The sequence below is a fragment of the Dama dama genome, chromosome 23 (genome assembly GCF_033118175.1).
Source record: "Dama dama isolate Ldn47 chromosome 23, ASM3311817v1, whole genome shotgun sequence".
Taxonomy (NCBI): Eukaryota; Metazoa; Chordata; class Mammalia; order Artiodactyla; family Cervidae; genus Dama; species Dama dama.
In genome coordinates, this window is record NC_083703.1 from 51643450 (window position 1) to 51670117 (window position 26668).

Below are 26668 nucleotides of genomic sequence, written 5' to 3' on the forward strand. Positions count from 1 at the left end.
GACAGGACTGAGCAACTGAACTGAACTGAACTGAACTACAGAAAAGATCTGCTTTTGTTGTCTGGAGACAACAAATATAGGGAAGGACTGACAAGACACGATTCCTGCTCCCACAGATCCAATACACTCTACCTATAAACCACCGCAGGAGCTGAAGAAATGTGCCAAGAACCCAAGCAGAAAACAAGATACCCGCCATGGGGACCACAGGGCAGGAGCACAGCTGAGGGCACAGCTGCCTCAGAAAGCAGATTCTAAGAAATCTAAGATGCAAGGACCTAGAAACATATGGTGCGAGCAGCAAGGACTCTAACATCTACCTTCCAAAGACAACCTTCAAGGCTACAGAGCAGTATTAAAGTAGGCCACAATTTATATTAACAACCAGCCCCAAAGAACTGAAAGTGGCCAGGGGACTTCCCTGGTATCCAGTAGTTAAGATTCCACCTTCCAATGCAGGGGGCCCAGGTCCAATCCCTGGTCATGGCATTAAGATCTCACATGCCACACAGCGTGGCCAAAAAACAAAGGTCTGAAAGTGTCCAATAAGAAAGTAAAATATTTCACTATTTAAACTGGTGATAGCCTGTGGGGGGTGGAGGGAGTTTAGCACAAACAAAATTTAAAAGTTAAAAGGGTCATTTTCTAGTTATAAGATCACACAGTTGAGAATTCACCACTCAAATTAAGCCTTTTTAATAAAAATTCCAGATACTGGAGTCCCTGTGAAAGAGGCAAACAACATTAATGTTGTCTGCTTTATGATCTAAGTGACTAATATATAAATAATTACTGGATGTTGTCCATAGAAAGGACAAAAGAAGCAATGAAACAACCACTATAAAGTTAGGAACAATGTTATTTGTATTGTGGGTGTATAAATAAAACAAGTCTTTCTTGGGCCATAAATACATAAATAAGTGTTATCAATTTAATTTCATTTAAATAATTCAGAAAGAATGATTAAATTATTATCCATATTATGGAACACTGCATAGTAAAAAAATGAAGAGGATCCTTACGCACATGTGTTTATTTTTCCCTTGGGCATGCTATGCAGTATGTGGGATCTCAGCCCCCCAACCAGGGACAGAACTCATGCTTCGCACAGTTGAAATGCGGAGTCTTAACCACTGGACACCACCAGGGAAATCCCAAGAATGAAGAGGATCTTTACTCAATTACGATGAAGTGGGAAGAACTCCAAGCAAGTCAAAAAAAATTAGCTGAAAAATATTTTATAAAATATGATTCAATCTGCCTATCTTTAAAACCATGTTTAGATGCCCATGTATATGTCATACACAGTCATGCACAGAAAAACAAAAAAGATACACAAACCTTTAACAGTGGTAACTTTGGAGAGGTGATATAAACTTTCACTTTTTACCTATGAACTTCTACCCCAACCTTCAAACGAATGCTACCAGCATATCTACTCAATATACGCAACAAAGATGTCTCAACTCCATAAAATGACTATTTCTGTTTACAACCAAGTTTAGCCCCGTAAGTCCTCCCCCTTTAATTCAACTCTTCTTTGATTACATTTATATTCAATTTATTCTGATCCAGAGGAGATGGAAGTTAACAGATAACTTCATCTTAATCCTTAATTAATCCCTAATTATGAATATTAGGTTACTCCTCTGATAAAACCCAAACCCTTGAAAATGTTCACTGCCGCCCTTATTTCATCTGCTCATGCCCTCCCTGTCACAATGAATTCAATTCTGACTTCCTGACACTTGAATCTCAAGTGTCAGCATTTTCATTTCAAAGCTAAATTGTTTTACACTAGTGGCCTAACTGAAATCAAAGTAGTTTTCTGTCACTGCATGCCCACCAAGACCTCCTTTTATCCTTCCTGTCCTGCTGTGCCATTATTCCTAAAGAATCTCAGCCTAACTGACATAGTTATGTCTAATACATAGGTTATTTCATCACATTACTCATAATGCAGGTGTTGTACCAACAAGAAAACTCAATACAAGGAAATCTGATTCATATTTAAAAAGAGACAGGATAAATCCATATTATTAGAAATATTTCACTGTGGTTTACTAAATAATCATCACTCCCAATGCACAAGCAGGATTGCTAAGGCATTTCATTTTCATACCGTTTTCAAGAATAGCACTGATGCATACAGATTAGAAACCCCAATAGCCTAGGAGGCAACTCCTAAGGTCTAAAATCTACCCTGCCTCTCTCCTTGGATTACCACACAACCTCTGGTGGTGGTTTAGTTGCTAAGTTGCGTCCAACTCTAGTGACCCCATGGACTGTAGCCTGCCAGGCTCCTCTGTCCATGAGATTCTCCAGGCAAGAATACTGGAGTGGGTTACCATTTCCTTCCCCAGGGGATCTTCCCGACCCAGGGATTGAACCCGGGTCTCCTGCATTGTAGCCAGATTCTTCACCAACTGAGCTATGAGGGAAGCCCTTATTCTCTGGTAACAGTCTGAATGGTTTTTGAATATGTTCCAAAGGCACCTCTACAGGTTAGAGAAATATGTAGGTTTTCTCCTTTCAGTCATTTCAGTCGCTCAGTCGTGTCTGACTCTTTGCGACCCCATGGACTGCAGCACGACAGGCTTCCCTGGCCATCAACTCCTGGAGCATGCTCAAAGTCATGTCCATCGAGGTGGTGATGCCTATCAGTTTCACCCTTACCTATCAGTTACAATCCAGAGTCCACTACGACAACCTCAAAGGGAGGGGACCTCCTCTCCTCCTGCTATCTCCCCATTAACTCACAGGTAGAAAAGAAACCACGAAAAATTCAAGCAAAACCTCATTTTAAAATTCATGTCAAAAAAAAAAAAAAAATTCATGTCAATCCTATATTATGGTTATACTCAGTTATGGGAGAAAGAAGATAGAGGACAAAGAAAGAAGACAAAGTCACAAACACACAATGACACTCAAGCGGGGAGATGGATGAAAAATAACATAAGCAAAGACAGAATCTCTGCAATAACATTTTCATTGGTGGCATAAAAACCATGGTCATTGAAGATATTTCAAATCTACACTGCACCCTGAAGATCAGAGTCCTGGCAAATTCATTTATCAATTCTCCCATCTATTCCCACATCCACCCTCAAAAGACCTAGCCTCAAGGCCTTACACACGTTTACTGAATGAATACAAAATCAAGTGCCCACTGGCACTCCCCCTAGTGTCCAGACTCCTGGTAACAAGCATGCAGCTCAGGATACATCAAAGGGCATTTGGGGAATACAGAAATGGTGCTTCCCCAGCGGCTCAGTCGGTAAAGAATTTGCCTGAAATGCAGAAGACCTGGGTTCGATCCCTGGGTTGCAAAGATCCCCTAGAGGAGGGCATGGCAATCCACTCCAATATCCTTGCCAGGAGAATCCGAAAGGACAGAGGAGCCTGGCAGGCTGCAGTCCATGGGGTTGCAAAGAGTCGGACACAACTGAGCGACTAAACACATACAAGCACCGTCAACCATCTCTGACTAGCCCGGAGGCCTGAAAAAAACGCTGCTTTGGACCTGAGTTCCTCATATTTCTAAATAGTAAAACTGCCAAGAAACAATTAAGGAGGTTAAGAAAACTTATGTGGTAGATAAGACTGGAAACAACTTTATAACATGAAATGACATTAATTTTTAAAAATTATTTTTCAATTTAGTTGTTCAAAACAATGATATTAGCTCCTCACTGGTAGTTCCTTACTCTGCTTATTACAATTTTATTGTTTCTTCATACTAAAATAACAACAAAATGCTACGCTTTCAGTGGTTCTGATTCTCAACTCATCTGAATTGGGCAAAAAATAAACTATACAACAATCTCTAAATGGCAACTCCTATCACTATTTAATCTTAATTTGACTCAAGAAAATTCAAATTCCATTAGAGATGGAAACAATTCCATCACTTGCTATTGGTATTATTTTTAACAATCAAATTACCATAAATTGTATATAAGCTAAAAAATGCATACTGTGAGAAAATCCTGCTCAAATTTGTACGCTCCACCTCCAGTGGCACAAAAGACAGTGTGGAGACTCGAGAAGTTTTTATCTCTGCCCATTTGAATAAAAGCAGGCATGTCATGAGTGGGAAAGCGTATAAAGTGCAGATTGCCTTTGCGTCCACACAGAGTCAGGTCCTTCAGCTCCAGGTGCACGTCCCGAATACCCGTGGACCCATAAGCCACATTGGAGGTCAGGTACTTCCGAATGCTTTTAAGACTTTCCACTTCTTCCTCTTCTTCTTCAGCAGTGATGTCTTTGGGTTCAAAATAAACCAGCTTGACCAGAGTTCCACCAATATCCAAGCCAAACCAAGGAAAAACTAAATGGGGAAAGGAAAAAAAAAGTCAAAACAGCTTTTTTTCCCCTGAAAACTAAATTCACACTTATTAGATTAACCATTTCATACCCTGACGTTCCCAAGAACCATACAAAATATAAACAAAAAGATCTGGGGAAGAAGAAATATGATTGTCTGATCTGGAAGCAAATCTATTAAAAAAAACTACAAAGATCAAAAAGAAAAATATCACAGTGATAGCCAACCCAACTTAGGGGCAGAAGAAATTCCGAACCCTGTGTAACATATAAGCTCCAGCGGTCAATGTCAATCAATCAGGGTTAAATGGCCATCAGCAGAACAGGCGTTTCAAAGTTAATACCAAGTTTGTTGTTTAGTCGCTAAGTTGTGTCCAACGCTTTTGCGAGCCCATGGACTGTAGCCTGCGCCAGACTCCTCGTCTATGGGATTTCCCAGGCAAGAATACTGGAGAGGGTTGCTGTTTCCTTCTCCAGGGGATCTTCCTGATCTAGGAATCAGACCTGCATCTCCTACGTTGGTAAGGTGGATTCTCTACCAGTGACTCAAATATCCATCTCCAAAAATCTACCCCAAGACTCCCCTGAAGGTTCAGTGGTTAAGACTCCCGTGATTCCAATGCAGGGGGTGCAGGCTCAAGCCCCGATCGGGGAACTAGGATCCCACGTGCCATGCGGCACAGCATCCCACAAAAAAATCCATCCCCAAAAAAATGTCTTAAGGAGACTGGATCAAGATAAAACTGCATTAGCTATACATGTCTTCTCCTCCCATCTTAAATCCTAGAAATGACTAAAGACAGATGTATTGATTTTCTAAAATAATTCTGAGAAACAAGAAGTGACACTATCACCAGAACTAAGCTGACAGAGGCAGTAACTGTCCATAACCCTCAAGAGGAAAACGCTGCTAGAATGGGGAGCAGCTATGAAGCTGGGGAAGCAGAGAGGTGCTTCATGCAAGGTGCCGACAGGGTCGCTGCCATGGGGAAGCAGAAGCAGGCTCCAGTGCAGTTATTTAAGTCATATGGGGGGAAAATGCATTTGGCACAACTGGACAGGCCAGTCACTCCCCTCCTCGGCCTCCAAGGAGGCAAATTCTTCACTGAGCACAGGCACTTGAGCTCAACAATCAGTATGGCATCCACGCAGCTACTAGTACCCAGAAGTGGGAAGCCCCTACATCTGGTCATATTTCCCGTCTCTCCCCTACAATCCATCCTGACAGACAAGTAAACGGACAGTACACCCACGGACAGAAGAGCATTCCTTAAACCATAGACTATCACTTACAAACCAGAATTACCAAAAGGGAAATCAACACCACAAAAACAAGATGCTAACATCTTAAGAAACAGCTGCAGGAACAAAGAAGAGGCTTTAAAAGAATCATAAATATCGGCCAAGGTAAAAGGAGATTTCATCCATGAAAAATAAGCTATTACAAATCAATTATACTTCAATAAAAAATAATAAATTAATTTTAAAAATGAATAAGCTGCCATAAAGAAAAATTAGAAATTAAGATATGATTGCCAAGTATGGTTTTGGCTGCAAGAATCTACACATGTGATAAAAGTATACAGAACTAAACACACATTCACAAAAGAGCTAAGGTAAAACTGGTTCAATCTAAATAAGGTCTGTGGTATCAATTTTAATTTCCTAGTTGGGGGTGGGGGGTTGTTGTTTTGTCGCTCAGTCACGTCCAACTCCTCGAGACCACGTGGACTGCAGCATGCCAGGCTTCCCTGTCCTTCACCATCTCCCAGGGCTTGCTCAAACACATTAACATTGAGTCTGTGATGCCATCCAATCATCTCGTCCTCTGTTGTCCCTTTCTCCTCCTGCCTTCAATCTTTTCCAGCATCAGGGTCTTTTCTAATGAATCAACTCTTCCCATCAGGTGGCCAAAGCACAGAGATTTGGCATCAGTCCTTCCACTGAGTATTCAAGGTTTGATTTCTTTTAGGATTTACTGGTTTGACCTCCGTGCAGTCCAAGGGACTCTCATCTCCAACAGCACAGTTCAAAAGCATCAACTCTTTGGTGCTCAGACTTCATTATGGTCCAACTCTCACATCCATATACGACCACTGGAAAAACCATACCTTTGTCAGCAATGTCTCTGCTTTTTAATATGCTTTCTAAGTTTGTTGTAGCTTTTCTTCCAAGGAGCAAACATCTTAATTTCATGGCTGCAGTCACCATCTGCAGTGATTCTGGAACCCAAGAAAATAAAGTCTGTCATTATTTCCCTTGTTTCCCCATCTATCTGCCATGAAGTGAAGGAACCAGACGCCAAGATCTTAGTTTTCTGAATGTTGAGTTTTAAGCCAAGTTTTTCACTCTTCTCTTTCACTTTCATCAAAGAAGCTCTTTAGTTCCTCTCCGCTTTTTGCTGTAAGGGTGGTGTCATCTGCATATCTGAGGTTATTGATATTTCTCCCAGCAATGTTGATTCCAGTTTATGCTTCATCCAACCCAGCATCTCGCGTGATATACGAAGCTTTCAAAACCAAAAAAGGATTCTGGGGGGTGGTAACAATACACTTAAGGTAATAATAATAATAAATAAGAAAGTCACTCAGTCGTATTCAACTTTTTGCGACTCTGTGGACTTGTATAGTCCATGGAATTCTCCAGGCCAGAATATTGGAGTGGGTAGCCTTTCTCTTCTCCAGAGGATCTTCCCAACCCAAGGATCAAACCCAGGTCCACCACATTGCAGGCAGAATCTTTACCGAGTTACAAGTAACTCTCAAAAACAGGGTAAATGGGGATATCCCTGGTGGTCCAGTGGCTAAGATTCCAGGCTCCCAATGCAGGGGGCCCGGGTTTGATCCCTGGTCCTGTGTGGGAACTAGATCCCACATGCCACAACTAAGAGTTTGCAAGTGGCAACTAGTATCCCGGCATGCCACAAACACGACCCAACAGAGCCAAATAAATAAATACTTATTTTTTAAAAAAAAAAAAAAGGCTGAGTGAAAGAAACTCTCCACAAATATATGAGTCCATTTATATGAAACTCTAGAAAATGCAAACTAACCATTTCTGCATCTGACAGAAAGCCAATCACTGGCTTAGGGAGGAAGAGAGGGAAGGACTGTACAGGGGTTAAGAGAAAATGCTCTGTGATAACCCAAATCTTAATTGTTGGGGGCAAGAGGGGAGATTCACGGCTGTATATATCTATCAAAATCCATGGAACTGTACACTTAGAGTGGATATAATTTATTATATGTAAATTATATTCAATAAAGACACTTTAATAACAGAAAAATGAAACTATTTTCAAAATAAAGTTCAACAGATACATTTAATAACAAAAAAGATGCAAGAAAAAAACAAATGGGAAACAAAACTAAGAAATTCTCCCAAAATGCCTCTTGAGTAGGAAAGAAAGGTAGATATATAAAACACAGAATCAGAAAGTCCAACATCTATGTTTTAGGAGTTCTAGAAATTTTCTGGGGGGAGTAAGAGAAGATTTACAGTGACATCTTATTGAAATTTCAGAAATCCTAAAAATCCCCAAAGGAAAAAAGTGAATTCCTACAAAGATACATAGATCACATAAAGGTAAAATTAGACTTCACATCAGTAACACAGACACTAGATGACAACAGAGCACTAGCAAAGTTATAAGGAAAATAATTCGAAACTCATTCAATCAAATCAGCTTTCAAATGGGAGTGCAAGAGAAAGACAATTCCACGCATCAAAGAGCTCAACATTTACTATTCAAAGACCTTCTCTGAAATAGTAGATACACTCCAATATAATATTTTAAGTCACCCAAGATGATATGAGTTATAAGGAACAATGATAAGTACAGGAAGCAATACATGCTGACTTTGAGGAAAACAAGTAATATGGAACTAAAATACTTGCATGATTTCAACATAGGAAGTCGAAGAGGGAAGAGAAAGGAGAGGGAAGTCAAAGCAAGCAGCAGCTGTCTTGTGGGGGAACAGAAGATATAGATTCTGATTATTTCTAAACAAGAATAAAGAAGTGATGGTTTAAATGTGTCAAAAATTTACAGGCAACTTCAGAAGAAGAGAAAATGAACATATGACCTTCAAACAACTAGGGAGAAAAAAAATCAGTTCAAAAACAAAGAATTCAACTATATGCTTATATAAAAAGAGATATCTAAAATAAGAGAATACAAATAGACTGAAGGTAAATAAACAGTAAAACACTCACAATGGAGTCCCTTAAGGAGGAGCCGGATGCTTTAAGATGAAAATGACATTCAGTCAAAAATGAGTAAACCAAAAAAAAAAAAAAAAATGAGTAAACCAAAATCTTAAGCACCTCACTGGAGACTGATAGAGCAGCTGACTTACATTTAGGAAACATGATATAGTAAAAGTCAAACCTTACGTTTCAAGACCAACACTGCATTTATCAATGGCTCACAATATAAGGGGGGCCCCTCCAAACAGTGGTCTACCATCCCTGAACTCACTTGCAGAGTCACTGGCACCTCGCTTTGTCACATTTACACAGCTGAATTCGGGTAAGCAAAACAAACACCTGGACAGTGTTACTCCACTCTATCAAGCTAGTATTAACAGAAAACAAATACAATACTATAGCAGTCTACAAAGCATTCAAAACAAAAAGCATTATAAGGGGACAAAAAGAAATTATGTCATGTGCATATAAAAGTATAATTGACATGACCCTGACATATGCTTCAAAAAATATTAAAAACAAAAAATTATCAAATCTACAAATCAGCAGATCTAAAATTCCAAATAACAAAACCACACTCACTTTCCACAATATCTCAAAATAAGAAACTAAGAGGACTTCCCTGGTGATCCAGTAGTTAAGAATCCACCTTGCAATGCAGGGATGAGGGTTTAATTCCTGGTTGGGGAACAAAGATTCCACATGCCACAGAGCAATTAAGCCCACATGCCACAATGAAGACCCGACACAGCCAAATAAATAAATATTTTCTTAAAAAGAAATGAATCCAACAGACACAAAGAAATAAGTCTATCCACCTGGAAATCTTCAGACTCACTTCTATTAATTCTGAGATTGAAGATGAAATCAAAACAAAATGTGTTTTTAAATGAATGACAATGAGAACATAATGTATCAAAAAGAATAGGATATCTACCCAAGGTGGAACTCAAATGGAAACTTCTATCCTTAAATATCAAATGTATTCAAAATATGGAAGTCTAAATAAAAGAGAATGTCACATACAATTTGAAATGCTAGAAAAATAAAACAGACTCAAAATAAGCAGCAGAAAGTTATTAAAGATGAAAGCAAGAAGTAAATGTAATTAGAAAAACATCATTGTGAACAAAGCCACAACAGAGCTAATCAGTAAAATCAAGCTTTGAGAAAGCCATTAAAACAAACAAATTTCTGGTAACTATATCCAAGAAAAAGAAGATATAGCTTTTCTTTAGACCAAAAGAAAAAAAAAAAGTCAAGGAAGATGAACGTACATAACCAGAAATTGTACAAACAAGCCAATTTACAACTATGTTAACAGTGAATTTAAAATGTACCATCAACAGAGGATTAGCGAGAAAAAGAGAGTACAAAGAGAGACTCAAAATGAAGTGGAAAACTCAGAGGTCAAAAGCAGTGAAAATTTGTTAAAAGGTCAAAGATCTACCACACAAACAACAACAACAAAGTACCAGGCCCTAATAGTTTCCAGGCAAACCATCAAGAACTTCTGGGGCACACACACACACACACACACACACACAAATCTAGAAAGATTCTCAAGTCATTCTAACCTCATTAAAACTAGAAAAGAAGTGTCCCACAACATAAATGCAAAAATATTAAAGTACTAAACATCAGAATCCAGTTGTGCAATAAGAGTGTTACACCATGGCCAACAGGGATTCTCCTCTGGAAGGCAAGGACGGGTTTCACAATTAAAATTAAATTTAAGGAGGCTTGCTTAAATTGAAGGAGAAAAACCATGATTATCTCAATAGACTCCATAAAATAAAAATTAAGATAAATCAATAAGCCAACAGAATTTAAAAATTTTTAGCAACTGGACACACCAAAAATACACATACCAATAGCTTTTCCTATATAAGCAAAATCCAGCAAGAAAACAATATGAAAAAAATGTCATGCCTAACAAAAACCATAAAATAATTAGAAATAAATACTAAAATAATATGAAAAAATATCATGCATAAGAAAAACCATAAAATATTTAGAAATAAATACTAAAATAATATGAAAAAATATCATGCATAAGAAAAACCATAAAATATTTAGAAATAAATACTAAAACATGTGTGACTATTATCAAAATGGTGTATTGAAAAGACATAATAGTAGGAAAATATATCATGTTCCAGGAAGGAAAACTTGAATACTGTTAAACACCAATTCTCCCCCAAATTAATCTAACAATGTCAATGCAGTTCTAAAGAAAACACTACGGTTGACTCCCCAGCAGCCATTCACCTCAGTTGCAGGGAGTCATGATTTTTTCTTTTTTAAAATACCCACAGAAACTCCATTCCCAGTGATGAGGTATTAACTGAACCTTTCACTGCATAAGTCATGAAATCTGGCCCTGACCGGAAGAATAAAGTTCCTCCAATCACGAAAACAACAATGTTAGGTACGACTGAAGCAAGGAGATTCAATTCTTATTTTCCTACTAAAAGCACCATTCTTTAAGCATCAACTTTAAGATGATGCCAACCTTACAGATAGGAAAGACAGAGCACTCTACTAACAAATATATCTCACCAACAGCACTGGAATCTGAAGTTTTGAACATATCTAACACCAATGAAAGATTCCAAGGCTTAAAACAAATTAAGCCTTATTCCCCTTTCCTTAGATTAAAAAGTTGGAACATTAGTTTATGGCTATTATGTTTTAAATGACCATCTATTAATAGCCAAGCACTTCACTGCATGAACTTATTTAATGTTTACAATAACCATGCAAGGTAATCACCCCACTTTACTTTCAGTTAAGAAACTGAAGTGCAAAGGAAGGAGCCCAGGGTCACAGTCAAAAAAAGGAAAAGGTGGGACTCAAGCCCAGATTTCCTAAATCCTTTAACAAGTATCTTTTAATCAGTATCGATACAAACCTAAGAGCACAAAACACATATTTTGGGGCTAATTTTTAAGTAAAAAGTAGTTTAAAAAAATACACATACCCTAGAAAAAGAGGACCAACAATATAAAAGAAAAAGTAAGGCGTCTTAGGCTGAAAGAGTAAATAGCTCAGTTCATATCCTTATTCACTGGTTTCATTGACTGCAATCGTTTCTGGATTTTCCCTTATACTACTATCAAACTATTTACATACCCATAAGAACTGAAAGACAATGAAAGACATGGGAGGTCCATTATAAGCATGCTCTCTGATAATCTCTCAGGCCATACATTCCATTACTTCTAAATATTCAGCCTGTCAAAGGGGGTTTAGATTCTTCTCAATGACTCAGAGACTGCCCCATAAACTATAACCTAACTAGAATAAGCCTCCCAATTCTCATTCAAAAATTACACATTTCTGGCAAGAAAAGATATGGTAAAAGTAGCTTTTGCTATGCCATCACACTCCTCATCTCTTAAATGAAGGCCTATTTTATCACTTTCAATTTTCACAGATATTTGAGTCTGTTTTCAGCCTTCAGCATATTTTTCTGATATATTTCCTCCAAGGCACTGTGTCTAGACAATGTGCACTTGACTTAGGATACTTTCCTAGAAAGAATTTAAACTTTCTCTCACAAATCTATGCACAAATCATTAGCACTCTGATAATAGGTGCCAACTGAAATGCTTTCCAATGAGAAATATATGATTTATAAAGGTGTGCTCAATTTTTCAACATTATGAACTACATCTTTACCAGACCACACATGGTTAAGACACTGCAAACCCAAACCCCTAGGCTGGTCTAAGCAGCAAGCTTTGGCCTCAGATTAAAAGACAGACCTCAAAAATATTCCCAAAATAGTTTAACTCAGGGACCAGATACTTATAAAATACTATCTACTATAAAACCAGCAGATTCAATAATAAATTTTACATTCAAGAAGTATAAATAACAAAACCTAAGAGCCAACCAAAAACTGCAAGATAGCTTTCACTTTTAGAAAGCAAACTTTAAGCCATTATAAAGGACTTTCACATCTTAGTCTACCTTGCTGACAAAAACTGAGAAAAGAACATTGAGAAAGAAGTGTTTAAAGATAAAGTTATGAACTTCACACCCCAAGTTATGAACCTGAAAAGAGCTCACAAGGTTATAAATTTAAGCCCAAAGAACCTCAATCCTTTTTTTTTTTTTTTTAATGTATTCATTTTTGGCTGCGCTGGGTCTTCCTTGCTGCTTCGGGGCTTTCTCTAGTTGCGGCAAGTGGGGACTACTCTCTAGTTGCAGCGCCTGCTTCTCATTGTGGTGGCATCTCTTGTTGTGGAGCACAGGCTCTAGGGCGCACAGGTTTAGTTGCCCTGCAGCATGTGAAATCTTCCCGGAACCAGGGATCAAACCCCTGTTCTCTGCACTGGCAGGGAGATTCTTTTTTTTTGGGGGGGGGGGGGGGGGGGGGGGGCAGGGAGATTCTTCAGCACACCACCACCAGGGAAATCCCTCAATGCTCTTTTAAGCGACCAGTCAATGAACTTCCCTGGTGGTCCAGTGGTTAAGAATTCACCTTGCAACGCAAGGGATGCAGGTTCTATCTCCGGTTGCGGAACTAAGATCCCACACCCCACGGAGCAACTGGGCCAGAGTACAGCAACTACCGAGCCCACGCCACAACTAGACAGTTCGTGTGCTGCAAGGGAAGATCCTCGTGCCGCAATTAAGACCAGAGGCAGCCAAATGAATTTATTTATTTATTTTTTTTGAAAAAAGGATCCTCTCCTATTCTGTCCCTCAAAAATGGGCTACAAAGAAATAGAAATCTAACTTTTTTCCTGAGCTCCTGGTGGTGGCCCTTTCAAATTCCCTAACTGAAGATGAAACTCTACACCAGATAAAAGGCAGCCCCTCAGGGCCCAAGCTGGACCAGTTTCATACTGACAACACTGCTGCTCCCCCAAATATCAAGGAAAAGCTAACTATTTTCTAGATTAGTACTATCAAGCTACAAACAAAAGCTTTATCTTCTAGACTAATGGAGGTTAAGGACATTCAATGATTGGTATTAGTTCAAAATCAGCACGTCACGAAGCTTTCCCTGGAGTACTGAAATATGCTCCACATGCTTAAACATCACCTTCCAAGATCCAGTTCATCCCCCCACACTGCCATAAAGCACTGTGATCCCTGAGTTTCACACACCTCCTACACATCTGCTGTACATCTGGGGCTCCAGATTAAAATGTACGTTCTCTTGTTACATTTGTCAAAATCGTACATTTTACTGTATGTAATTATGCCTCAATAAAGATTTTTTAATTGGAGCTTCCCTGGTGGCTAAGTGGTAAAGAATCCACCTATCAATGCAAGAGACACAGTTTGAACCCTGACCTGGGAAGATCCCATATGCCTTGGAGCAACTAAAGTCCACGTGCCAAAACTACTGAGCCTGCGCTCTATAGAACGCAGGAGCCAAAACTACTGCAGCCTGGGCACCCTAGAGTCCCTGCTTCTCAACAAGAGAAACCATGGCAGGAAGAAACCTGTGCACCACAATGAGACAGTAGCCCCTTCCGGCTATAACTAGAGAAAACCCCATGCAGCAATGAAGACCCAGCACAACCAAAATAAATAAACTTAAAAAAATAAAATTTTAAAAATTAAAAGATGTTTTTGGACGTCTCTGCAGATCACTTTTTGTTTTTTAGCTTCTGAGTGATTCCACCACTACTCTGGATTATGTCACCTGTAACTTCCAAGATGTGGAAAGTCCAAGAAACACTGAGTCTGACATCAGACACCCACAACTAGAATCAAAACACAGCTCCCTTACTAACTGTCTATATGGCCTTGGACCTAGGGAAAATGTTTCCTCATCTGGAAACTGGAGATCACAAATATCCATCTCAGAGAATAACTGCAAGACTCAAAAGAAATGCTTATAAAGTATTTGGCAGAGTGTTTAATATAAACACCTAAGTATTACGTTACTATCATTAGCATCTTTGTTTCCATCATTTTAAACCAATCTTTATATTTCTCTCAGACCTATGAGGAGAAGGCAATGGCAACCCACTCCAGTACTCTTGCCTGGAAAATCCCATGGATGGAGGAGCCTGGTAGGCTATAGTCCATGGGGTCGCTAAGAGTCGGACATGACTGAGTGACTTCTCTTTCACTTTTCACTTTCATGCACTGGAGGAAATGGCAACCCACTCCAGTATTCTTGCCTGGAGAGGCCCAGGGATGGAGGAGCCTGGTGGGCTGCCATCTATGGGGTTGCACAGAGTCGGTCACAACTGAAGCGACTTAGCCGCAGCAGACCTGTGAAACATACTCCAGCTAATTTAAAATGTTCAAAGAACTTCTTAGACACACACACACACCTAGCCATATCTCTAATGACTACGATGTGTGGTGTTAAGTCTGAGATGGGGACAGATTAGGGAATCACACTGCTCTGGGGAACATGTTTGGCAGAATATGACTATAATCAGGGTTCATAATTCCTAAAATAAACCAAACAGCTCTTTCTAATTTCTAATAACAACTAGTCTCCTATATCTTTAGATAAGCAGTACAATAACATCAGAATGAGGTTTCCAAACAAAAGAAACGTGGCCCTATATCTAATTCTCCTAATAAAAAATACAAAGATTTCATTTTTATTGAATTCTCTCAAAGTTAACACCAAAGTACAACTCTTGAAGGGATCAGCAGTCAATACAACTAACTGGTGTGAAGTGAAGTTAAAGTCGCTCAATTGTGTCCCCATGAACTATATAGCCTGCCAGGCTCCTCTATCCATGGAATTCTCCTGGCAGGAATACTGGAGTGGATTGCCATTCCCTTCTCTAGGGCATCTTCCCAACCCAGGGATCAAACCTGCGTCTCCTGTATTGGCGGGCAGGTTCTTTACCACTAAGCCACCTGGGAAAGCCCTTAATGAACTCATTAGTCCTTATAAAAGTCATGAAAAGCCATGTTTCTGATAACGAGACCTAAAGAAATAGACAAGGTATTGTTTTTCCTTCCATTTGGTATTTCTGTACTGTTCAGTGGTACACCTGTTGGTGGGCTTCCCTTGTGGCTCAGCTGGTAAAGAATCCGCCTGCAATGCAGAGACCTGGGTTCGATCCCTGGGTTGGGAAGATCCCCTGGAGAAAGGAAAGGCTACCCACCCCAGTATTCTGGCCTAGAGAATTCCACCGACTGTATAGTCCACGGGGTCGCAAGGAGTTTATTAAAGCTTTCAGAAGAGTACATTAAAAAAAATTTTAAAGACTGCCTGATTTGTGGCAAACACCCAAATTACAATATTACTTATAATCTTTGTAGTCAATGGTCACAAAGAGCTGGCTGCCTGGCTGCGATTATTTGCTGAATCTCTGGAATTGAGGCAGTTCAAAACCATGAAGGAGTTTTGCATCACTTAAAAATTAGGTGCTTCTCAACACCAGGCTCTAAAAATGGCATAGGATGAGACTGAATAATCTCTTTTCCAACTTTCTTACAAGAACACAGGGAAAGACAAAAGAACTGAAAACTCTCAAACTGTTCATAGCCAACTAGAGCTGCATTTAATATTTAATCATCCAAATCATAAAAGAGTAAAGCAAACGGATGGTTGAGCTGAGGTACTATCCAATAAAGACCTCACACTCATACTACCACTTTCTCACTCTCAAATTCTGCATTTAAAACGTTGGTTTCCTGAAATAGGAATCTGGCAACAAACGAAAATAACAGTATAACTATATGGATTAGTAAACTGTTATTATATCCGAAGAGTTCATATTAAGAGTATCAAGACAGTGGATATTTTCAAGAGTTGCAATGGCTGCTTGATAGAGGACTTGAACTGAAGACCCGTAAAGAGAAAGAAAAAAAAAAAAAAATCTGGACTAGATCACAAAGCAGAAAAAGAAACGTTATAATAAAACAGGGAAAAAAAAAAAAAAAAAACAGGGAAACCGATTCTTTGGGAAAGGCATGTGCAATCGCCAAGATGATATTCAGGAAGATGTCTTTTTCCCTCAAAAGAAAAATTCCTAAAAAGCCCAGAATGCTACAGTACTGAACTGTGAGCATTGGCAATGAGATGGAAAGAAAATAGATATGATATCTGGGTGAGAGATGACTCGAATTCTCATGGGAAGAAAAGCAGCCAAAGCTTAGCGCACAGAACACGGAATCCAGTTTTAGGCTTGCAGCAACTCAACCATCTCCTTTGAGCCCAAAATCTCCAGATGAAAAGGATGTAACGTCTTGGAGAGACACTGGTGATTCAAATGACTCGGGGGGGGAAGGGAGGTGGTGAAAGAGAGTCAAAAAGCCTTCTCGAGGAAAAAAAATCATGTGACTCTCGGACAAAGAATGCACAAAGAGCTAAGAACCGGAGAAAAGGTCCTGGGAAAGACGCTCCACTCGGACAACTGAAAAGCAGAAGAGAGAACCACTACACAAAAGGGGCGGACGGGGCCGAACCCGAAGCCCGCGTGTTCGAGGGACCTGAGGCCTCCAGCCTCAAGCACCAACTGGGACCACCGTGCGGGGGCACTGTCTCCGCGCCGGCGCGCGCGGGAAAAACGGCGGCCGGGCCGGAAGGGGGCAGGGCGAGGCGCTAAGGCGCCCCGCCGGGCACTTACGCGGCCGCTTCTTCCTGAGGCTTTCGACGCGCTGACGGGAGGCCGAGGTAGCGCCGCTGTAGGAGCCTGGCCGATCCCGCCTTACGCCCTCCCCCGAAGGCGAGGCCGAAGCCGAGGCCCCGACGGCAGGGGCTGACGCGCTGTTCGCCCGGCGCCGCAGTGGCTCCCGCCGCCGCCCATCGGGGCCCCCGAGCACCGGTTCCCGGGCCGACGAGGCAGAAGTGGCGGCGGCCCTGCCGTGGCGCTCCATGGGCGCGGCAAGCCAGCCGGCTCCCATCCGCAGCAGCCACCGCTGCCGCCCGAGCCAGCCCCCCAGCGCTGGTCCCCTCTTCGCCTCCTCCGCGCAAGCCAGTCGGAGCAAAAGAGCACCTTCGGCAGGCCGCCTCTTCCGTTGCGCCAACGCGCAGCCAGCCAATCCAAGCTGGCTGGGGGCGGCCCGACGGCCTGCTGTCCAATCGGCTCTCTGACTCGAGGCGAATCGACTGCGCCTCCGTCCAATGAAAAGCTCCCAGGACGGGGCGGAGCAGAGGAAGGCGGGGGAGGGGATCCTGGCTGGGCGGAGGTGGAGAGCGGTGTTGCCGAGCAGAGTGATGGCGCCGCCGCCCAATGGACAAGTGGGTGGGGGGGCCTGCACCTTCTTCCAGCCGCTGCACCCTCCTGAGCTAGTGTACAGGTCGGCTCTCCAGTCCCCGGAACTCTCCCGGGAGCCGCCTCGCGCCCCGGAGCCCCACCTCGCTGCTGCGTCCGGTCTTCTCGGCTTGCCCCTCCCCTAAGCCCAGCAGTGTCCCGCAGGGTCTGGTCGCAGGTGTTGGCGAACGGAAGGGCTTGAACTGCGGCTGAACTTAGCTTTTGTGCTGATTCTAACGCTGCAGTCTAGACCTCCAGTCCGTCGCGCTCTGTTTAACCGCCACCCCCTCCCCCAGCACTCCCACTGGCGGGTTTGGGTAAGGAGCCCTCCATTCCTCCTGCGTTAGAGACTGTTCCCAGTACCAGAAGGAATGAAAGGACTGGGGTTGGTATCCATGGCAACTGGAAGAACTAGGTGGGTTATAAATCCTTCACCACCCTCCTGTAGTGAAGGAGGGAGGGTGTGGGAGCCAGAAAGTAGGGTTGGCTTTTGTATGGAATCTGGATCCTCTTTCTGTGTGGTGTGGCCTGGGGGACGTAGAAGGGTTTGGTGGTCGCCTCGGGGGCTTGGTTGTTGGGATTTTGTTTAGTTGCTTTTTTTGTTTGTTTTTTGAATCATCACCTTTTGGGGGGCGAGAACATGGTCACCTCCAGCCCTGAGATACTCACCTGAGATACTGAAGGTCCATCCAAGCAGTTCTTCTCCCATAGGTTGCCCATGCCTGGAATGATCCACAACGCTGTTCCCCCTAGGCACTCCGTCAAGTTTAGTGGGACCTGGCTCACTAATTATATCATAAGTGCTTCCCCACAGAGCCTGTAATGCCCCTTGTGTTCATCTTTCCTGTTAAGACAGCTAGTGGCAGGTTGAACAAGAAGGATGAGCTTTTCTCTTGCTTGTTGAATAGAATTACCGTGTTCACCCAAAACTAGCTCCCCTCACTGTAGGAATAACACTGGAGATCCAATTTCCTAGCTCTGGAAATTCTGTCTCCTGCAGGAAGCCACACCATAGGGATCCTACAAGAATCAAGAAAACCTATAGCTACTCTTCTAAATCTCGGTGCCCAACAATGCATGTTTCTGCCTCCCCCAACTAAAAATAATACGGTTTTCCTTGACTTGAGGGACTTTACATCAAGTCTCTAAGCTCCAATAGATCATTCTGAAGAATCAAGAATCATCATCACGTGAGACTTCCAAGACAAACCCAACATCAAAACAACACTTGAAATATGTGTACGCTTCCCTTTTTACATGTCTTTACCTGTTACTTAATCCTCCTAGGAACGTTTGAATGATGAGGCAACTTATCCAGAGGTACACAGCTTGAAAAATTGACAATCTGGATTCCTGAGAAATTCAACTACTCTCTGCCTTATGATAACCAAAAGGCACGGATTCTGTGACGTTCCAATAAATTACTGGGAGGCTTTTTCTCGTCTTAAATATATACGCACAGCTTCACTCACTAGTGTGGACTTGAAGTCTCTGGCTGTCATTAAAGTTTATCCAAAATAAAAGATGAAGCAGACACAAATGACAATTAAGCAAGGTGTTTATAATCCTCAGTAAAAAAAAATGTAAATAAATTGGAGAAAAGAAATCATACATGAAAAAATACATACTATATGTCTCCACTTATGTGAAGTTCAACATTGATAAAAAATGTTAGGGACTTCCCTGGTGGTCCAGTGGTTAGGACTCCATGCTTCCACTGCAGGGGACTCAGGGTTGTCCCTGGTGAGGGAATCAAGATCCCGCAAGCTGTGTGGCACAACCAGGAAAAGTAAAAATTAAAAATAAAAAATCCCCAAACAACAAATGCTGGAGAGGATGTGGAAAGAAGGGAACCCTCCTGCACTGCTGGTGGAAGTGTAAATTGGTAAGGCCACTATGGAAAACAGTATGGAGGTTCCTTAAAAAACAGCTACCATATGACCCTGGAACCCCACTCCTGGACATATATCCAGAGAAAAACATGGCCTGAAAAGATACATGCACCCCCAATGTTTACTGCATCACTGTTTACAATGGCCAAGATATGGAAACAACTAAACGTCCGTCCACAAAGAAATGGATTTAGAAGATGTGGTATATATGGATACAATGGAATAATACTAAGCCATTAAAAAGAATGAAATAAGGCCATTTACAGCAACATGGATGGACCTAGAGAGTGTCATACTGAGTGAAGTAAGTCAAAGAAGGAGAGATATCATATGATACCCCTTGTATGTGGAATCTAAAAAGAAATAATACAAAAGAACTTACTTAAAAAACAGAAAGAGATTCACAGACTTAGAAAATGAACTCAAGATTCCTGGCAGAGGAAGGGATAGTTAAGGACTTTGGGAAGGTCACGAACATGCTGCTATATTTAAAATGGATAACTAGCAAAAGTCCTATTGGATAGCACATGGAACTCTGCTCAATGTTGTGTGCCAGCCTGGATGGGAGGGGATTTGGGAGAGAATGGAAACATGTATATGTATGGCTGAGTCTCTTCACTGTTCACCTGCAACTATCACAACATTGTTAATTGGCTCTACCCCAATACAAAATGTTTTTGGTGTTAAAAAGTAATAAAAAATAAAATAAATTATTTAGAAGGCAGAATACTTGTTACTTTGAGGGGTGAGAAAAGAGTAGTAGGTAGAATTTACCAGACAGGCTTCTAAAAGGCTGGTAATGTTTGGTTTCTTTGGTCTGGATGGTGGTTACATGAGTGTGTCCACTTTGTAACATTTCATCAAGATGTTCACTTTTTCGGCATGTGTATTATATCTAAGTAAAACTTATTTTTAAAAAATTGAAGATTTGACTTGGAGCAAAGTAAATCCATGATTAAGCTTCAGGGGTTTTTTGTTCGTTTTTTTTGCAAAAAAAAAAACAAATGGAAGTAGCAAGTAAGAGGCTTTCTTTCTCTGTGATTATTAGTTTATTTTATAGGGAGAGCATTATTAAGTTCTTTATCACTTCTCTCAGTTATTAAGTTCTTTATCATTTCTCTCAATTATTTATCCTTGGGGAGCAGTGAATATTGTGATGTACACACCAGAATAAGAAGCACAGGGGTCATGGTAAGCATAGTGCTTCAGAAGAACTAATCAAATTCTAAAGTAATGACTTGCAAATTTAGAGCCATTTCAGCAACAAAACATCATTCAAAACATACTTCTACCACATTGGTGGTTTAGTCGCTAAGCCAGGTCCAACTCTTGTGACCCCATGGACTGTAGCCCACCAGGCTCCTCTGTCCATGGGATTCTCCAGGCAAAAATACTGGAGTGGGTTGCCATTTCCTTCTCCAGGGGATCTTCCCGACCCAGGGATTGAACCAGGGTCTTCTGCATTGCAGGCAGATTCTTCCAACTGAGCTGTGGAGAAAGCCCAATACATGAGTAATTCACCCAGTTATAGTACAGAGAAATCAAGAAATATCAAGACACTATATATATATTTTTTAATATATATATACATATATATATACATGTGTGGGAATTTGATTACTAGGTAAAATAACCCCAAATTTAGTAGCTTAAAATAGTGATACTTATTATCACACTTTCTGTAGGTCAAGAATTCGGGAGTGATTTGGCTGTGTGGTTCTGGCTTAGGGTCTTTCATTTGAGGGCATAATAGGCTTCAGTATCCACTCCCAACATGACTTACTCACAAAACTGGCTGTTGGCAGGAGGCCTCAGCTGCCACAACATGGGAGCACTCCATAGGATTGTCTTGAGTGTCTCCACAACATGGCAGTTAGCTTCTAGAGCAAGTGATCCAAGAGAAAACAAGGTAGAAGTTGCAATGTCTTAAGATCTAGCCTGTGAAGTCCTATTCTGTCATTTCTACAATATTCTACATATTACACAGACCAGCCCAACATGAGTTGGTAGTACACAAGGATAAGAATACCAGGAGAGAAAGAATCACTGGAAACCATCTTGGAGCCCGCAGTGTGCCTTCTGGTTCCTAATGAGTCATATCCCCTTAAAGTGAAGTCACTCAGTAGTGTCCGACTCTTGCGACCCCATGGACTGTAGCCTACCAGGCTTCTCCGTCCATGGGATTTTCCAGGCAAGAATACTGGAGTGGGTTACCATTTCCTTCTCCAGGAGATATTCCCAACCCAGGGATTGAACCTGGGTCTCCCGAACTGTAGTCAGACGCTTTACCGTCTGAGCCACCAGGGAAGTCCCACATCCTCTTAGGTACTTTTCAAAAATCAGGAGACAGACTCTCTGAGTTTCCACTGAGTTTTCTTGCAACTAAAGTAAAGCATCCCTGGAAAGTATGATCACAAGCACGTCAAGCCACAAGTTCTTTCTCCTTTCACTGGACTCCATTCAGTTCAGTTCAGTTCAATCGTTCAGTCGTGTCCGACTCTTTGCGACCCCATGAATCGCAGCATGCCAGGCCTCCCTGTCCATCACCAACTCCCGGGGTTTATTCAAACTCATATCCATCGAGTCGGTGATGCCATCCAGCCATCTCATCCTCTGTTGTCCCCTTCTCCTCCTGCCCCCAATCCCTCCCAGCATCAGGGTCTTTTCCAGTGAGTCAACTCTTCACATGAGGTGGCCAAAGTACTGGAGTTTCAGCCTCTGCATCAGTCCTTCCAATGAACACCCAGGACTGATCTCCTTTAGGATGGACTGGTTGGATCTCCTTGCAGTCCAAGGGACTCTCAAGAGTCTTCTCCAACACCACAGTTTATTAGTGCCAAGGAAATAAAAAGTGTAGATCAGGCCTCTTTCAAGCACAAGAACTTTTTTCAGAGTATAACAGTGTAGGGAGTTTGGGAAAACCTTGCCTACAGTCTTTCCCACAGGACAAAAATATATAGAACATGAAGTTCTTAATCTCCTAAACATTCTTCCAAGGCCTGACCCCTGGCCCAGAATCTGCTATTGAGGAGGGATAGAGATCCTAGATATGGAAGGTTCTATTCCTTCCCAGTGGCCACAGGACTGGAAAAGGTCCGTTTTCATTCCAATCCCTAAGAAAGGCAATCCCAAAGAATGCTCAAACTACCGCACAATTGCACTCATCTCACATGCTAGTAAAGTAATGCTCAAAATTCTCCAAGCCAGGCTTCAGCAATACGTGAACTGTGAACTTCCATATGTTCAAGCTGGTTTTAGAAAAGGCAGAGGAACCAGAGATCAAATTGCCAATATCTGCTGGATCACTGAAAAAGCAAGAGAGTTCCAGAAAAACATCTATTTCTGCTTTATTGACTATGCCAAAGCCTTCGACTGTGTGGATCACAATAAACTGTGGAAGATTCTGAAAGAGATGGGAATACCAGACCACCTGACCTGCCTCTTGAGAAACCTGTATGCAGGTCAGGAAGCAACAGTTAGAACTGGACATGGAAAAACAGACTGGTTCCAAATAGGAAAAGGAGTACGTCAAGGCTGTATATTGTCACCCTGCTTATTTAACTTATATGCAGAGTACATCATGAGAAACACTGGGCTGGAAGAAGCACAAGCTGGAATCAAGATTGCCGGGAGAAATATAAATAACCTCAGATATGCAGATGACACCACCCTTATGGCAGAAAGTGAAGAGGAACTAAAAAGCCTCTTGATGCAAGTGAAAGAGGAGAGTGAAAAAGTTGGCTTAAAGCTCAACATTCAGAAAACTAAGATCATGGCATCTGGTCCCATCACCTCATGGGAAGTAGATGGGGAGACAGTGGAAACAGTAACAGACTTTATTTTTCTGGGCTCCAAAATCACTGCAGATGGTGACTGCAGCCATGAACTTAAAAGACACTTATTCCTTGGAAGGAAAGTTATGACCAATCTAGATAGATAGCATATTAAAAAGCAGAGACATTACTTTGCCAACAAAGGTCCGTCTGGTCAAGGCTATGGTTTTTCCAGTGGTCATGTATGGATGTGAGAGTTGGACGGTGAAGAAAGCTGAGCACCGAAAAATTGATGCTTCTGAACTGTGGTGTTGGAGAAGACTCTTGAGAGTCCCTTGGACTGCAAGGAGATCCAACCAGTCCATCCTAAAGGAGATCAGTCCTGGGTGTTCATTGGAAGGACTGATGCAGAGGCTGAAACTCCAGTACTTTGGCCACCTCATGTGAAGAGTTGACTCACTGGAAAAGACCCTGATGCTGGGAGGGATTGGGGGCAGGAGGAGAAGGGGACAACAGAGGATGAGATGGCTGGATGGCATCACCGACTAGATGGGCATGAGTTTGAGTAAACTCCGGGAGTTGGTGATGGACAGGGAGGCCTGGCATGCTGCGATTCATGGGGTCTCGAAGAGTCGGATACGACTGAGCGACTGAACGGAACTGAACTGATTCCTTCCCAGGTATTGAAAGGGCTGAAATTTTCTCCTAGTTTGCAAGTTCAAAGCCTATCTTATCTTTGACTGAATGTCTCTGATGTGGATTGGCTTCCCAGCAGTGGTGAAGAATCCACCTACCAACACAGGAGACACAAGAGATATGGGTTTGATCCCTAGGTCAGAAAGATTCCCTGGAGGAGAAAATGGCAACCCATTCCAGTATTCTTGCCCAGAAAATCCCATGGACAGAGGAGCCTGGTGGCCTACAGTCCATGGGGGTCACAGAGTCGGACACAATCTAGCGACTGAGCACACACCCACACTAGATAAGCACTAACATTTTAGCACTTAATAGTTGTTAGAAAAGCAATCTATGGTCAAATAAGTTTGAGAAATTTAAGGTAAAGTTAAGTACAACTTCTTATTTCACTCCCAAATAAATCTATGTAAAATCATTTTTTTCTGAAAACAAGTTTATCCTCTTTTCCTCACAGTCCCACTTTCCTTAGTTTCCATTGCCCTGAGTAACTTGATTTATTTCCCTCTTTCTTTGAATCCAGCAGTGTTCAATAGAAATATAATGTAAATCATGTGTGTGATTTAAAATTTCTAAGGAATTCCCTGGTGGTTCAGTGGTTCGGACTACATGCTTTCACTGTGGAGAGTAAGGTTCAATCCCTGGTTGGGGAATTAACATCCCACAAGCCGTACAGCCCCCACCCCTCAAAAAAAGTAAAATTTCTAGTAGCCATGTTTTAAAAAGTAAAAAGAAACAGGTTAAATTCATTTTAATCTTATATTTTATTTAATCCAATATATCCCAAATACTATCATTTCAACCTATGACACTAAAAGTGGTCAAACGCCACAGTGCCTAGTGGCTATCATATTGGACAAAGAAGCATTATCTAATCAGTCATTTATTTCAGTTACCTCCTAAATGTGTGCTCCACTTCTAGTTTCTCTACTTTCCAGCCTACTGATCAGTTAATCTTACTAAACCATTGTGCTGTTATTTTAAATCTTTTGGACATGCTGCATGTCATGTGGGATCTTATTTTCCCAATCAGGGATCAAACCTGTGCCCCCTGCTTTGGAGTCTTAACCACTGGGCTGCCAGGGAACTCCCCACCATCCTATTTATAATCTCACCTCTGTTTAAAAGGTTTCAATGGCTTCTTTGTCTACAGAATAAAGTCCAGACAACTTAATATCCAAAGAACCCCACCATTTGGCATTTTTCCACTTTTCCTCATTACTTCTCATAGGCTTACACAACATGCAGCAAAGTAAATTTCACAGTTCTCCAGATAGACACCTTACTTTTATTCTTCTCTAAGGCTTGGCTCATCCAACATGAAATTCCTTCCCACCATATTTCTGCTTATTGAAATCCAACCCAACTTTCATGGCTTAGTCCAAATAATACCTCCTCCTTAAAGTCTTCATTGATTACAATTAGCTGTAAACCTCCTGATCTTTTACAATATCTCACTTTTTTTTTTGCTTTTAAAAACACTTTTATTTTGAACAATTTTTCAACTTACAGAAGAGTTTCAGGAATAATACAGAGGGAGTTCCCATATACCCCTACTCAGCTACTCCTAACATTAACATCCTGCACAACCATAGTATAAGGATCAAAATGAAGAAATTAAAAGTTAATACTTTCATAGTATTAACTAAATAAAAAAGTTTATTCAAATAGACAAAACTAGAAATAATAAAAAGGGAAATATCTCAAATTTTAATTAATTGTGAAGAGATGTTATATCACTCTTAATGGCATTTACAACAATTCCTTGTCTTAAAATTCTTGGTATACATAGTAATCCCAGCTAAATTATGAGAACTACTAAAATAAGAGTTTGCATCTTCATATCACCTACAGTGCCTGTCACAGAGTAATACGCACACACACAAATGTGTTGATAACGAAATAATTACAGTGGCAATAGCAACTTTGTGTGCGCAGTCACTAAGTTGTGTCCGACTCTGCGACCCCATGAACTGTAGGCCACCAGGTTCCTCTGACCATGGGATTTTCCAGGCAAGAATAGTGCAATGGGTTGCCATTTCCTCCTCCCAACCCAGGGATCAAACCCGCGTCTCTTATGTCTCCTGCATTGGTAGGCAGATTCTTTACCACTGTACTACCTGGGAAGCCAGTAGAGCAACTTTGGAATTCTTTAAAATACTAACATCTTTGTAGTAAACAAGTTTGGTATCTGCCTAGCTTCCAACCATCCACTCTTCTCCAAGAAATCCCCCTATCCATGTATAGATTAGGCCCCAACAGCCAAGTTTGTATACATCATAACCCTACCACTTTGAAATGAGGACTCACTTCTGAAAGTGTAATGCCATATTCCCCATGGAGGCAAAGAAACAGAGAAAGCTGGTCTGCAAATAAAGCCAAGAATAAACAGATACACAAAGCAAAACAGAATGCTTTTCCAGCTCTCCCAGTCCTGCCTATTTTCATCTTTTCCTGAACTAAACACAGGCGTGTCTTTCGGTTCTTTCCATAACATTCAAAGACACTTCTAGTCACCCTATCCCCCTGCTTTTTTCTTAATCTAGCTTTCATTGTTTCCTGAAACCAGAGCTTTAAA

General features: G+C 41.3%; 1 protein-coding gene and 1 non-coding gene across 5 annotated transcripts in view; both read right to left on the reverse strand.

The window, feature by feature from the left end:
* The window catches only part of PANK2 (pantothenate kinase 2), a 30346-nt gene extending 11890 nt beyond the window's left edge, over positions 1–18456 (reverse strand). Inside the window, exons 1-2 of one of the 4 annotated variants that reach the window (XR_009690077.1) lie at positions 17106–17436; positions 3978–4330 (exon numbers count right to left, since the gene is read on the reverse strand). Coding sequence is in view for 2 of the 4 variants with exons in the window: in XM_061126684.1 (XP_060982667.1) it covers positions 3978–4330; positions 17106–17382 (630 nt within the window). In the remaining 2 variants the exon portion in view is untranslated. Of the gene's footprint in view, positions 1–3977; positions 4331–17105; positions 17455–18401 lie in introns of those variants that run through there. The other 3 variants (XM_061126685.1, XM_061126684.1, XM_061126686.1) reach the window with 3 other exon arrangements.
* A 3403-nt stretch (positions 18457–21859) lies between these two features.
* Positions 21860–21931, reverse strand: TRNAC-ACA (transfer RNA cysteine (anticodon ACA)). The gene has a single exon. It is a non-coding gene; the product is annotated as a tRNA-Cys (tRNA).
* Positions 21932–26668: the final 4737 nt, after the last annotated feature.